The 15,238-nt window shown below is 33.4% G+C and overlaps 2 protein-coding genes across 4 annotated transcripts; both read right to left on the bottom strand.

Moving 5' to 3' along the window:
- Window positions 1–507: 507 nt before the first annotated feature.
- Window positions 508–1,094, bottom strand: LOC132753273 (uncharacterized; the record flags this gene model as incomplete). The annotated part of the gene is given in 1 exon segment (XM_060743726.1): window positions 508–1,094. A coding segment is annotated over 1 exon segment (297 nt), but the record flags the coding sequence as incomplete, so codon positions are not given.
- Window positions 1,095–2,093: 999 nt separating this feature from the next.
- LOC132753272 (tubulin polymerization-promoting protein family member 3-like) lies at window positions 2,094–5,564 on the bottom strand. 3 transcript variants are annotated; one of them, XM_060743723.1, is made up of 4 exons: window positions 5,425–5,564; window positions 4,178–4,432; window positions 3,285–3,459; window positions 2,094–2,977 (listed from the first exon to the last, which is right to left on the bottom strand). In XM_060743723.1, exons 2-4 carry the CDS (start codon window positions 4,414–4,416, stop codon window positions 2,795–2,797), a joined length of 597 nt encoding a protein of 198 aa, XP_060599706.1. In that variant the 5' UTR covers window positions 4,417–4,432; window positions 5,425–5,564; the 3' UTR covers window positions 2,094–2,794. The 3 variants fall into 3 exon arrangements, with proteins under 3 accessions (XP_060599706.1, XP_060599707.1, XP_060599708.1); XM_060743724.1 differs by lacking the exon at window positions 5,425–5,564 and adding an exon at window positions 5,239–5,394; XM_060743725.1 differs by lacking the exon at window positions 5,425–5,564 and adding an exon at window positions 5,058–5,167.
- Window positions 5,565–15,238: the final 9,674 nt, after the last annotated feature.

Genomic DNA, 15,238 nt, shown 5'->3' with positions numbered 1-15,238 from the left:
TAACTTAAATCACCATACTTTATCTTTTCTTTATATTGCTTTGAGCCTCATGATAAAAATGTTTCATTTGGTGTTTATTTCTTAGCTTTAAACATCTTGATATTGAAAATGAAACATGTTAAACTTATTGAATATATTTCCATTAACTTGTATTTCAAGACTTAATTGTATTGTGAAAAAATATTCATGAAACTTACTTTTCAATTGCAAATGTAGAATCATGTAAATTGTAATGACTTTAAATAAGGCAGTTAATGTCTAATACAAAGGAAATCATACGGCCTTTGTGGTCAATTCCTACGCACCAAAACTTCAAATCGGTGTAGCTGATGTGACCGATATTATTTCTTAAACAATTTTACTTGGAGACGTAGGACTTTCTGTTAGTCAAATCAATAGAAGTCAAGCTCTATTATCATGAACCCTTATGCTTACTGGATAGTATGATAGTTTTGTTACGTTGATCAAAATATTTACAAATCGCAGACACAAATAAACTAATACTTACCCTGTTTTCGGGTTCAACAGTTTTTTGAATACTGCTTCTTCACATGCTTGGAGGTCTAGTCCATCGAACTCGGTTATTTTCTCCCAGAAGAATTTTCGAATGTTTCTACTGCACTTCTTATTCATGAGAGTCTCATCATCACTCCCAGACAGCTTGCAGGCTTTAGCAAACTGTTTTACAAGTTTCTCATCCGCTCCTGGGCCATACGCCATTTTCCTTTTAAGTATTAAAGGTGAACTGACTACGGTGTAATGGCGTGGAACTGTTATCTGACAACCACTTGTATTTATAGTCATATATAATAACAAATTTCAGATTGGTCTAAGAAAAAATTCTAATGTATTCCTAAAAAGATCTATGTCTCATCAACGATCACGTATACATATACATACGCAAGTAAAACACACAACGTACACATAAAAGTAAGATTAAATAAAGCGATATCAATGCCAGCTCATTTTATATTATATAACTATCCTTTTTTACTTATTTGTCCGTACTTTCTGTTTGAAAATGATGAAAAAAACTTCATTCTAAAACAGTAAAGCAGAAGAATTAAAAAGATCTCAATTTACCTATTAAGTCACATTTGATCCATTGTTTAGAGAAAGGAACGCGACTACTAGCATTGTTCTATAACAATGTAATCGGTAACCCGAACGTTCATCAAATAATAGTTGGGTTTTTTTGGCAAATAATGTGTTAATTTGTCTGATTGAATAAATGTACATGTATATGTACAAGCATGACAGGTGTTTTATGACAGACTCAAACACGAGCTCATTTTTTATTTTATCCATAGCAACTTAAATGTATGTATGTAGGTACAATGTATGTCTTTGATCATAGTATATATCAGTGAAATATAGAAAAACAAAATCCCTAAAGAAAGCCGGAAACGACAAAAATGAAAAAGTTGCAGGCTCGGTTTGATTGAGCCTGATCATGGACGGCGAAGTCTGTTCTTAATTTATCTAGTTAGCCTACCTAACACGACCACTAATTATCCGAACAAAAGCGAATTACATAAACACCTTTAGGATCTTGGTCTGTTATACTGTTATATTATCAATGATCTATAAAGTTGAGGATCTTTGTCCTAGTCTGCCTCTGACTAGACATATCAGTAGTTAAACTATTCTTCATTCTTTTAAAACATTGACTGGTCAACATAGGTGTCTAAATCTGGTTTAGGATATTTCTATATTCATTTCATTTTTCCCTTACACATGAAATAAGTAAGGCGTCTGTGGCCGAGTGGTTAAGGTCGTTGACTTCGAATCACTTGCCCCTCACCGCTGTAGGTTAGAATCCCGACAGGGACATTGGATTCTTTCATGTGAGGAAGCTTTCCAGCTACCTTACGGAACGTCGGTGGTTCTACTCAGGTGACCGTTCTTGCCTGAAATAATGCACGGAAGGGCATCTGAGGTCTTCCTCCACCAGTAAAGCTGGAACGTCGCGATATGACCTATACTGTGTCGATGTGACGTAAAACCCAAAACAGACAAACAAACAAATGAAATAAGTATTATCCACCATTGCTTAGTTGGGTTTCGTCAATGCAATATAACTTAACACATCAAAGTTTTACCAATTTTGTATTTTATCAACATATAAAACCACGTGGAAAGAAATGTACATATGCTCATATTTAAATGGTAACGGTTGTAGAAATTATTCTGATCAAATATGATGCAAGTAATCAAAGAAAAATGTACCTGACAATAAGTCAATGGAACAGTTTTGCATTCGAATTATATATTTCAAGTTAACAAAGAAAAATATATTCTTATCAAATTTTTATAAAGTAAACATAACGAATGCATTTCAATCACATATATTTCACGTATAAGCAGCAAAAGGTAACGGATAAAAAAGACTTTCAATCATTTTAAATATCACCTGCAAAAAGCTATTTCAATCATATACATGTATATTCCAGCAGGGTCTTACAAATATTTGAGAGACCCTGATTCCAGTTACAAAAAAACAAACAACCAAAACACAAAAAAAACAATAAACACGTGTACCAATCAGATATATATGTATAGTTTATTTTAAGCTAAGGACATAAAAGTATTCAAATAAAGTTTAAGTGTGTTTAAAATAAACAAAACAAAATGTGTTCAAAATCAAATTTAGTCCATATCCCAGTTCAACTAAATGTCAAGCGACACAACATGAACAGTTCACGTTTCTATGCCTATTTACTTTCTACTTCATTAGAATAACAAGTTCGCCGCCGCTCAAATCACCATAAGCAAAATATTATGTTTTTGTTAATTAATGGCTGGAATCATATGTTCCTTGACCCTTATAACCACACACATAACCGGAGTCTTCTGGAACGTAATCATGTGCCTCTTTTCCCTTTCCTTTTCCATCCTTGTCAAAGCGTGCTTTGCTTGTCCCCGTGAATTTAGATGCATCTGTTAGACCCTTTACATTCCCTGTTGCTGATTCTTTCTATTAAAAGAAACAACTATGCTGTCTATGTTGGAAAACTAAGCTTACTTTTGAAATGTACTTTTCAAAAACATTTTAGGTACGTTTTAAGCAATCACAAAAGATTTTTAGTTTTAGGTCGGCATCTTGAACGAAGCAAAATAGCCTTTTCGAATATAAGTTAAAACAATAACTGTGTTCGTTGGATATCGCTTAAAGCTCCAACTTGTTAAAATTCAGCTGAATTTTAGAATGAAAAGATGGCTTGTATATAATATTCAAACGTATTTAAAAAGTAGATTTGACGTCAAATATACAAAATACTCACAATCTCATGCACATGGGGTTTTTCTTTGGTTATGCAGTTACAAATTGTTTTCTTTAGTGCAAGTACTTCGGGGTCTTTGTCATCGATCTTGTTGTTAGATGTTTTGCGTTTAGCAATTTCATGGGCGAATTTATTAACAAATTTCTCCACGTTATCTTTGTTGACCACCATGTGACTGAAATTATCAGAATAAGATGGGGTTGTTTTAGTCAAACAACGTTGTTTTCTGTGAGGGAATTGCTTTATGAAATAATTATAGAAAAGAGTAAGCCTTTTGTTTAAAGTTTAAACAAAATAGTCTCAAATGAATAAGAAAGTAAACGCAAAGTAGCAACAAGTCTGATTAAGTAATACTTGGGAAAAATATTACAATGATCATATCTAGCAAAATATTAACTTTTGCAGATAAAAAGGAAAGAGTTTTTTTTTTCAAAATAATAAAGCGTTTGTATAATTTTAACTGTTTTCCCACATGATATTGTTTGTGGAGAAAAAGTATTTGATACATTGCTTTGTGTCAAGAACATGAAGTTTGAAAAAATAGAAGATAAACGTTTTTAAAGAGACATTTGCTTTAAATGCTGAATATAAAGGGATAACAGTGAGGCTATTAACCTCTCTTTTAACAATTTTAAGACAGGACGAACGTTCCAGACCATAGATTCAAAAGACATACCACAAGAGGATCTTGAAAGTATGGTGGATATCAAAATGATGTAGTAGTGAAATGAAAGGCTAAAAGGTTATCAAGCGCCGTAATAAAAAGGAATGTGTGTACCCTGAGTTTCGCTAAACATTTTTCAATTTAGTAGTGTTGCCCTGTATGCTACTATCAACAACAAAGCCGTTAAAGCCTTTATGTATTGTTTCATAAATCATACTTAGTTACTTACGGTTTCCCGTGCTCTTTACAGTAGGGGAACACGCTGGCATCACATATGGCTTTCGCGTCATATTTTTTAAGATCTGAAAGGCAATCATCAACCAACTTGCCACTTGCCTTTGTTGTCATAATTTTGGGATCTTTTGACCCAGCTAGTGTGCAGAACTCCTCGAAATGATGTATGAGCTCATCTGTGACTTTGAAGTCATCATGATCGTTTCCATGGTGTTTACCCTTTAAGGCAGACATGTCAGGCAAACTATTTCTGAAATGAAATATATCATTCTTTCTGAATAGTGTTCTTTGCGTTTTTTCTTTCCCCTTGTCAGCTTGTTATGATGTATTGTCATTGAAAATTTTATGTGATATATCAAGTGATATATCTAAGCTCATTCTATATGGATCACCGTTGGTGAAAACCTGTAAAAGTGTGGAACCTTTTTTCATTAAATGATGTTCAATCAGTAATATGTAAAGATTTTTAACCAAAGAAAAGAAAATATGGAGTATTGGTCAGACTTGCGGTTGCAATTTTCGCTTTTAACGGACATTGAACGTGTACTTTACAAAGATGTGTCTGCATTTTTAACTAAGAACCATGTTAAAGTAATAAAACCGAAGAAATTTATCTTTATATATAGATATAAATAATATGTCAGATGTTATCATATATTTTGTGCTAGTAAATTGACTTAAGATGAAATAAATTATGAGAACAACGATAAACAGTGAACGCAGCACCCCCCCCCCCCCAACGAATCCAAGTACACAAAACAACCCAAATGGAACCCAGTCCGGCACCGAAAATACACAGGAGAGGCACAGATAAGTTAACATTTTGTACCAGTATGCTTAAAAAGTTGCCAATGAAGGAGCAAATATTGACTCACTTTTATTCTCCCTGTAATACATGCTGCACAGCTTCATGAAATCAAATAAATATAAATATATACAATAGATAGCACCTTTAAATACTTGTTGTTTAACATTATTATATGTAGATCCTTAAACAATACATTTTTCAAAACTCCAAACTCTAATGCACTGAGCTTTTCATTTTTTCAAACCTACCGTAACTGCTAACAGTATATGTACGAAATATATAATTTGCTTATCACCAGTTTATATTTTCAAGTTATAAGTTTTTTACGTTAAAATTTTATTTTATTTTAATATTAGGCTATTTTTCTCTCCATATATTCACATAATACACATGTATATACTTTAAATATAAACCATAATCCGTTTAATACATACATTTTCAAATTTGAATTCCTTCTATTGACATAGCACAATTAAATTTACATGTAAACAAGTGTGCGTATGAAACGCATTTTTAAACACATGTAGAGGTCTTACGTTACATTATATATTCAATTCTAATGAGCAATTATATAGATAAACTAAATAACATGTTGAAATGCGACACCCTATACGACAAGTCTTTCAATACATAAATCGATCAATGTTTTATGGCAAACAACCAGTAGGAAAAAACAATGTAGTGTACTTTTATTCATTATTGCAAATTTGTTTATGTCCGATTGCATTCCTTAAATATATATTTATCTGAGTTCTCTCTATGAACTGACTTGTATCTTTTGACTTGACTTCGTAGACTCGAACGCAGTGGGTTGAATTGTAGGCATTTAACCCCTGTGTCATCTGTCATGCAATATGTTTTTTGAATACCTTTGCATCATATATTATATATATATATATATATATATATATATATATATATATATATATATATATATATATATATATATATATATATATATATATATATATATTATACATAATGTACAGTCACTGTTCTAAAGATTAATGAATTATAAATTAAAATCGGATAATATTACCGGTCCTACCCCAGCCATTTTTTTCCATGTGATTAAAATTTATTTTTACAAATTATTTACAGCACAAAAAAGACGGAATAAACAATATTTTGCAAAACAAAAGTTTTAAAAGTAGTCATAAAAGCCTCGAGATTATCTGAATTTTAACTTATATTATAAAAAAAAGTTGGACAGAAAAACAATAAAACAATTTAATTTCGTACCAAATGAATTATATGACTTTGACTTTAAAAAAAGCATGTAAACATTTTTGAAAATAATGTCCATAACAAATTTAAAACGAATTTTAAGTCAAACTCTTTCTGTCTTGTGCCGTTAAGTGCGTGTAAATAAATAGATCACAGCGTTTGTAGTTTTCAAAATTACTTTATTGGCGACGCCGGTGAGCGGCGTCGACTCTTATGGAATGCTTTTTATTTTGGCCTATGGAAGGAGCTGTTATTATTAGCAGTTAATGTCATGTTGTGTTAACCAGTTTTATTTTGATTCGTAAAAATCAAGTAAACAAATATGTTGTTATATTTGTATTTAATAACTTTATGTAAAACGCATGTGCATTGTGATATTATTTCCACGAAATTGCAGGTTAAGTTTAACAGCTAGTCCCTTAGTTTTAACAATACCAAAACCCGGATTTCGAATATCGTTGTGGTCTACATTGATGCCGTATCCATTCATTCATTCATTTATATATTTTCAAAAATTTCCTACAAGAAGAAAGTTCACATGCAAATGAGTATAAGGATAGGTAATGGAACTGTTGTAAACGATTATCCTATTGATTTCATCCTTATTACGTTTATCTGTTGCGCAGAATGGTTGTTTTAACAAAGTGTACCGGTATCTGGATGTTGAAAGCTATCCGATGTTCTGCAATTACTGCTGCTGTCACATGGCCATCTATTCTTTTATGAATACTTTACCATTAATTTGCATGGCTTAAACTGAGCCTGCACCATTTCATAATTTTGCTGTTTAGGGTGTTCTTTTGGGTTTCAGGTTTTCTCTATTTTAAGGGGAAGTAACTCATGTTTACTAAATTATTTGTTCTTTTCTGTCTATCTTAGGTATTACTTATCAAACTATTTTTGTTGTATAAAATTTACCAGTTGTAAGGTCACCAAAAGCATGTTAATGTTAATGTTAGGATTTCATATTTATTTAATAGAAACTGGGAATTATTAATGTTATGTGCATACATGTATATCTTAGTGTATTGATATGATGAAACTTATAATATTTAAAGAGTTACAGTTATGTTATTTTTATTAAAGGGATGAGACTTTCATTTAAAGTTATAAATGATAATACATGTATTGACTGAAAATGTCCTTAAACTTGGATCAAGCAATATAATTAATAAAGTCTCAAAAAATCATATTCTGAATAGAACTTATTCTAATTTTAACATAATAACATGTGCATAGTTTGAAAAGGACAGCTTCTGTCTTATCTATTTGTAATGGAGGGACACCGGTCTCAACCTCCAGGTCTCCTGAGTCAACCCGACAACAGACTTTACATAGAGTAGATTGTTACTTGCCCTTGAATAAATTTGTGCACTAAATTTATAGTGGGTGATTTGTGCCACATGAAAACCAACATATTACAACAAGTAATTGGGTGCCAGATGAAAACATGTACATACAATCTTCCACAAAGTGGTTCGTTTGTTGCATTTTCATGTTTTGCCCTGGATGCAAAATACAAATCTAGCTTTATAAAATTTCTAATCATAGAAAAAAGGTTAGTTTTTTATCTGTACAAAAAATAGATATTGTACATGTATTAGCACAGTTATGTTCACTTTAAAATTAACTTGTTATAAATAATGACACAACCAATAACTGCCTCAGCCCTTTTTAGTAAAAATAGTTATTGTATACAATAATATATAAATTATTTTAATTAAGACAATGAGTATGTAAGGTTTTTTTTATTTATTAATTAAGAACTAATTATCTGTTAATTTAAAAATCTAAAAGTAGCTGTCACAGTTTAGAACTGTTCACTATGAAGGGGAGAATGTGTAAGTGGTCAGATAGCTTAATCGCTACAGCCGCGGTACATTATTCTGTGGATCACAGGTTCGAGTTCTGGTCAATCTGAAAGTTTTTCTCATCCTGTGACAGCATATAAAATAAGTTCAATTCACTCTGCTCTGTAAACATAAGAAATTCAAGGAAGTGGGGAAATATGTTGTGGTTTAGAACTGTTCATTATTAAAGAGAAAATGTGTAGCCGGCCGGATAGCTCAGTTGGTCTTCTGAAAGTCATGGGTTCGAGTCATGGTCAGGCAGTTTCAGTCAGGGTTTAGAAGTGGTTTTTCAACTGACACAATTCATGTTTGATTCATTTAACAGATTGCATTAAATTTGAAATGGACAAAGGCAGTATTGCATGATACTTTTAGATCTACAAAGGGCATTTGATACAGTTGATCACACTATACTGCACATGAAGAAGCTCTTTTTCTTCTTCTTCATGAAACTTCAAGCATCTGCCATATGTAATGACATTCTTACATGGTTTAAGTCTTATCTCTGATAGACAGCAGCTGGTGGATGTGGCTGGTACCCATTCTACTACTGCTCTGAGTACCTATGGTGTCCCCCTGATGTTCATTTTAGGTCCTCTTTTATGTCTAATACATGTCAATGGCATGTCTGCAACCCTAAGCAATAAGCTTTTATTATATGCACAGGCACGAGTATCAGATCTGGGACCAGATTGATAAAAAATCATCTCAAAAGTGTCAAAAACCAAAATAAAATGTAAATAATGACCCCCATTAAAAATATACTTTAAGTTAATTATTCTAAGTATATTTTTAAAGGGTCATTATTTACATTTTTTTTTGGTTTTTATGAACACAGTTTTTTTTATCAATCTAGTCATATTTTTTCTTCCCAGGTCCGATACTGGTGCCTGTGATTATATGCTGATGACTCAGGAATCCTTGTGTCTGGTAAAATAAATCTGAAGAAATTCTTTCTTATTATAAGTATGAGTCTTATAAGATTGGTTAATTGACTATAAATTGTCTTTGAATCTTGGCAAGACAGAGTCTATTCTTTTTGGTTTAAGTTTCAATTTAAACTGGGCCTAGCCTCCAGGTCACATGTAATGGTACTGCTATAAAGTACACATCTTTTGTAGTATTTAGGTGCAAACCTGGATCAAATTCTTTTGGCGTCGCCCTTTGATGCTTTGCGTCAATGCTTTTCTTGTTAATTATTGGAAAACTTGTAAAATGTTTTCATTTATATGTACTAGGAGAAGAATTAGTCAATATCAACTGCAGCTTTCCCATGAAGACGAAACAAATGAAAAAAATATGTATATATTGCTTTTGTGTAAATGACAAGGAAAACGTTAGTGGGATTGATAGAAATAGTAGAAATGCCAGTCTTGAAAATGATAATCAGCTATTTCAAAGACCAAACAAGTCTATCATTGTAAGTATTCATCGCACAGTCCAATGGTTTGTGCCTTTCATTCTAGGCAAGTAAGTTGTTATTGATTGCTATATGTTCCTTCTCTTTTGTAGTTGTCGCCGTAATCCGTGTTTTAAACAATATCTTTCAGGTCAGCTATGTCCTGGACTTTGCCACTCTCATCAAAACGTTCTTTGTGTGAGCCAGTGTAATGGGATGTATCCGTAAGACCAACGACATTTCCAGTCAATCATTCATTCTGAAATAAAACAAGTTAAATTAAGAGTGAGACTAGAAAATGTGTTGGGTTACCACAATAAATACTGTATACCGGACAAGACGCTTGAATGATGCCGAAATGCACTTCAATACGTTCACACCAATTTATATACGATAATGAATAAAAAAATTTGAAAAAATCGGCGAGAAAAGCGCTCTTTTTCTGCTTTGCGATCATGATTTCTACAAGTGTCTAAAGTCTGTAGTGAGTTAAATGTTTAAATGTTTAACTTTTGCAACATGTTCACTGCCAAACCTTGCGGATTATCAGTGCATCTTGATATCATAATGTAAATTTTTAAATGGAAGCAGTTTGACAGCTTATGTTTGTACTATAATTTCATAATATTTCAACATCAATAACTGGATTTATATAATATTGTTTTTCAGTTTTGTTTGCATGTGACATCTTTAATGTCTATACATTTTGATGTACTGAGACAGAGAGTAAATATCAATAATCATTTCATTTCTAATCGAATATTTTTGCAGTTTCTACAGCATTTTTCAAAACAATTTTTATTGATGCAAGGTCAATTAAAGAATATATTAATTCTACAGTAGCTTTATTAATTTCATTTACCTTTGCTACAACTACTGATTCCTGAAAATCTTGATTTGTATACATTATGCTAAACACTTAACATTCATGATGGTATGGGTAATGGAAACTTCAAAGAATATTATTTTAATTCGAAAAGAGGAAACTCCAAAACTGAACCAGCGTCAACTAGTACACCTACATACAGCGTGTCAAACCGCAGAATTCGATAGGGAAAGGTTTATAGGCCAAAGGTTAATGGTTTGATACTCGGTTGAGGCAAACATTTTTAGTGATAATTGGTAACCGAACATTGGGTATAAATTTCACTTGTCTCTTACCGCTAATTTAGAAGTTATGAGGTATAAGTAATCGGTGACTTACTGAGCAATTGGTAATTGCCGATTAATCATCCAGGAAAACCGTTTAGGAGGACCGACCACAAAGATATAATCAATCAATCAATCAATCAATCAATCATGTGTCAAAGGCGGCGTAAAAACAACAAATCAAATAATTACAACTTGTTTAACTTCAGATCGAGACAGAGAACTATATAAGTCTGCTTTGATGGATGTAACTTCCTGGTCGTCTGCTGCTGTTTCTGTATTCTGTGTTTTCCTCTGGGTAATTGCGTGATCTGTTCTAGAAAGATACCGATCTTTCAAAGCAGGAACATCACTGTGGACGAGATCGTCATCAGCAATACTCATGTCTGCAGCAGAAAATAGATTATCAATTCAAATTCTCGTTAAAAATTGGTTTATGTTATGCAGGGGCACATATGTTTTTAGTAAGAGTTGTTAGATATCATCACATGAACGATGAGATAAAATACACTTGTATACTAGCATACATATCTTGGTATATTCAAAGTTGCTTACAATTGTAATTAACTCACTTACATGTTTTTGTATAATGTACAGATGACGTCAAACCATCACATTATTTGACTTTTATTCCTAGATAATATTCCTTGATACATATTTTTACAAATACAAGTTACTTACATACAGTACTGGTGGAATTACTGCAAACACCATCAATGTCCTCAGCCGAGGCCATCCGTCATCATGTGTTTCGACCCCTAGCTCGGTACACTCTCAGGATGGGGGGTCCACAGTGGTGATCAATCACTGCGCATTGGTGGTGGGTTTCCAGCTACTACTGTCTCTCTTCATCCATATCCAGCAAGATGCTTTCTCTGCTGCTTGGCCCAGATTCTTGATTGCTGCTCTTCTATTCTGGCCAGTCACTCCCACTGCAGAAAACATTCTCCACACTGACTGTGCAGGGAAGCCTCTGAAGCCAACCTCAACAGGAAAGTTCCATGTCTGCCATCCTCTATCTCTGCATTCTGCCAACAGTCCATCATATTTTGCCCTCTTTCTTTCATTTGCTTCGCCACATCTCTCCTCCCAGGGAACTGTCAACTCTATGATTGCTACCTTTTTACTGCTTGTAGACCAAAGTACCATGTCTGGTCTTAGGTTAGTTGGTACAATATCAGGAAATTGCATCTTCTTTCCTAGATCAACTTCTAACTGCCAATCCTTTGCCTGATTTAGCATTCCTGATATGTTCTTTTTACTTTCCTGGCCTACTTCACCCTCCTTCACAAACTGGATCTTCATAGGTTTGTTTCTAATGATGTGTTTTGCATCTTTCCTCTGTTTCTCTATCACTTCAGCGAGTTCCTGGAGTACTTGGTTGTGTCGCTATGTATATCTCCCCTGTGTAAGAGCGATATTGCACCCTGAAAGAACATGTTGTAGAGTTCCTCTGTTTCCGCACAAGGGGCAGTCTGGTGTTTCTGAAAGTTTCCACCTGTGCAGATTTGAAGGTGTCGGTAACACATCATACACTGATCTCAGAAGGAACTGCAGTTGGTATTGCGGATATCGCCATATATCTGACCATGTAAGGGATCGTTGTTCCAATTCCCATCTCGACCAAGCGCCTTGGCTCCCTAATTCTACTGTCTTTGCTTGTCTGTTTTCTTCTTCTCTAGATTTTATCTCTCTTTGGACAAGACTTCGTCTTTCTTGGGTGTTAGCGTTCTTCCAGTAGCAACTTTTTGATGTACCAAGGCCCTGTCGTCCTACTGCCACTGTTCCTACGATATCTTTATGCCTCAATCTACACTCTGCCTCTGAAACTGCTTTTGATGCTGACCATTTTCGTCCTGTTCTTACTTGGACACCTGCTGTTCTTACTTTGTCATCTCTAGATTCTTTCAGTGTCATCACAAGGCGACTTTTGCTAACTTTGAATTCTTCCACTAGAGATGTAAATGGTAGCTGCAACTTTGCGGTCCTGCTGTACAGTCCTACAGTTGTAAAACTTGGAGGGACACCTAACCATTTCCTAAGATGTCTGTTGATGGTTCTTTCAAGCTTCTCAACTGTTGTCAATGTAATTTCGTACAGCATAAGTGGCCATGATTTCCTTGGTAGGAGTCCATGTTGGTATATCCATGCCTTTAATATCCCTGGTCAACCCGTCTTGTCGATGTTCCTCATTCCCTCTGAAACCTGTTGTTCAATTCTCTTGATATTGTTTTTGTCACTTAAAGAATCATCATATCATTTTCCTAAGCACTTGATGGGATTGTCAATTATTGATGGAATGACTTCTCCTTGCACCTTCAGTTCGACTTGGTGTGCTCTCTTCCCTTTTCTTATAATTAAGAGCTTCAGACTTCTTTGGCTTGAAAGACATCCTTGCCCATGTTACTGTCTCTTCCAAGGCCTTTAATACCCATCTAGCCTGGACATGGGTTTCTGTAGTGATGGTTTAATCGTCCATGAACCCTCTATTTGGTGGTTGCCTGATGTCAGTTGATGTTTTTGGGCCTCTAGTTTCTCTCTCTCCAGATTTAATAATCATATTCATTCCCATGACAAACAAGATAACTGAGATGGTACATCCTGTAACTATTCCTTTTTGTAGTTTCTGCCATGTTGTTGTAAATGTGCTTGTTGTAAATCGCAGCTCAATCCCACTGAGATAACTTCTTATCACTTTCTTAAAAACAAGTGGTGTAAGAGACATTTTTACATTTGTTATATATAATAATCTTTGATATGTTATATTCATTTATCACATTGATAACACTACAATAAAGATAGCATAATAATATGAAAGGTATAGTTAAAATTAAAAGAAAGAGAAATAGAATCTCTAAGAAAGTCCAAAACCGCAAAAGTGTTGCAGACTCGGTTATAGCCATTCATCATAAGCAGTTGCTTCATGTAATCATGCAAAACTCGCTGTGCTATTTAAAGCAGCTATAAAGATAAATGCTTTCTTGGCAGCTAAGTGAATACACTTCCGTTGCTTCAGAAGGCAAACGGTCGTGAAACATCCGACCAATTCGCAGGAAGATAATATCTTTAAGCGTTGTTGAGTATTATGGAAATTCTTTCAGACCCTTGAACCTTTCATTAATAGGTCCATGCAAGATTTAACATTAGTATATGATACACAGAGTAGATTTTGTTTGATATAAACAGGAAAATTTTTAAAATAAAAAATATTGTTGGCAAATAATAGGCAGTTAGATATCTAAAAAGAAAGTGAGCAAATTTGTCACATTTTATTAATTATGTTTAGATATGTTAGATATCATATTAAAAATGACTTACATCCAAGCACGGAAATAACCAAAATAAAAAGAAGAAACTTCATAGTTGTATGTAGCAGTCACTTCCAGATTTTAAAAGGAAAAGTAAAACGTACAAGAATAGTATTTATAGTAAATCAGATGTAAAACTCAAAAGGTAAAAAAAAAAACTATTAGACATTTTCAACATGTTTAATCATGAGAATTTTCATTCTAGTACTAGTACAAACAACATTAATGCATATCATCAAAAAAAATTACTAAATTGTTGTTGACGTTATAATATTTTTTGTCAGGAATCCATTTTCAAGAGCTGTTGAACTAAAATTGATGGGCCGTTCTTGAATTATGGATTTGGAACATACTGATGTGTTTCATTTACATATTTCATTTGCTAACCCAGATAACTGCACAAATGGAACAATGTTTTAATAATGAGACGGATTATAAAAAAATCTGGATCATCATAAGTGTAGGAGTCATGCCATTCAGGAGTTTCAAAATAAAAAAGGGATCTACGGTACTGGATAAAAACTGGCAACGAAGGAATCTTCAGAATGCGAATTTGTCAAGACGTTGATAAAGATCTATTTCAAAATTCATAGGGATTCTATTCAGCTTAAAAGTAAGTGCAATTTCTAGATCTACTCCATATGACTCGATGTTCTTGTTGCTTATTATTTATTTTTAAAGTTTTCTATCATGCATTGCAACTAAACTGTTACATCTTGTAGATCGAGCTTTGTAAAATAATCATGAAACGACCCCGAGAACATCATGTACATTTAGAAACATGACACGTGCTTTCTCCCGTTCATCTTCAAATGAAGAGTACTTCGGCAATGGCTACGGAAAATAAACAACAGAGACTTGCCGTAGAGAAATGAAACTTTGCTTTTACAATAAATTAGACACTTTAGAGAAAAATCCTGAAAAATCTCGAAGGTGACTTTTTTTAAGTGTACAAAAAAAAGTTTTATTTTTTATTCAACGTGGTTTTGTTAATTCATACAAGGCAAAAGTTCATTCCCTTTGTAATGGGACAGACTAAAGTTTTGCTAAATAATGACAAATGTACACTTAGAATAAACAAACGCTCATTACTGGTATGATATACATAAAGAACAGATTTAGAACTGAAACAAAGTTAAATATTAAATTCATTAATATTTACAATATTTGCAACATTTCCTCTTCTTCTTGCATCATGACATTTGTTGGGAGACCATCATCTGTTTATTCCTATGATAACACCTTTGATTGATGAACCAGATAATCAAAGTGATACAGAAGTACAATGAGCTGACAATTTGTCTGTCAATTTACC

Source organism: Ruditapes philippinarum, unplaced genomic scaffold (assembly GCF_026571515.1).
Source record: "Ruditapes philippinarum isolate M1 unplaced genomic scaffold, ASM2657151v2 ctg18202_1_1_1_1, whole genome shotgun sequence".
Classification (NCBI taxonomy): Eukaryota; Metazoa; Mollusca; class Bivalvia; order Venerida; family Veneridae; genus Ruditapes; species Ruditapes philippinarum.
This window is presented reverse-complemented; position numbering and strand designations above follow the sequence as displayed.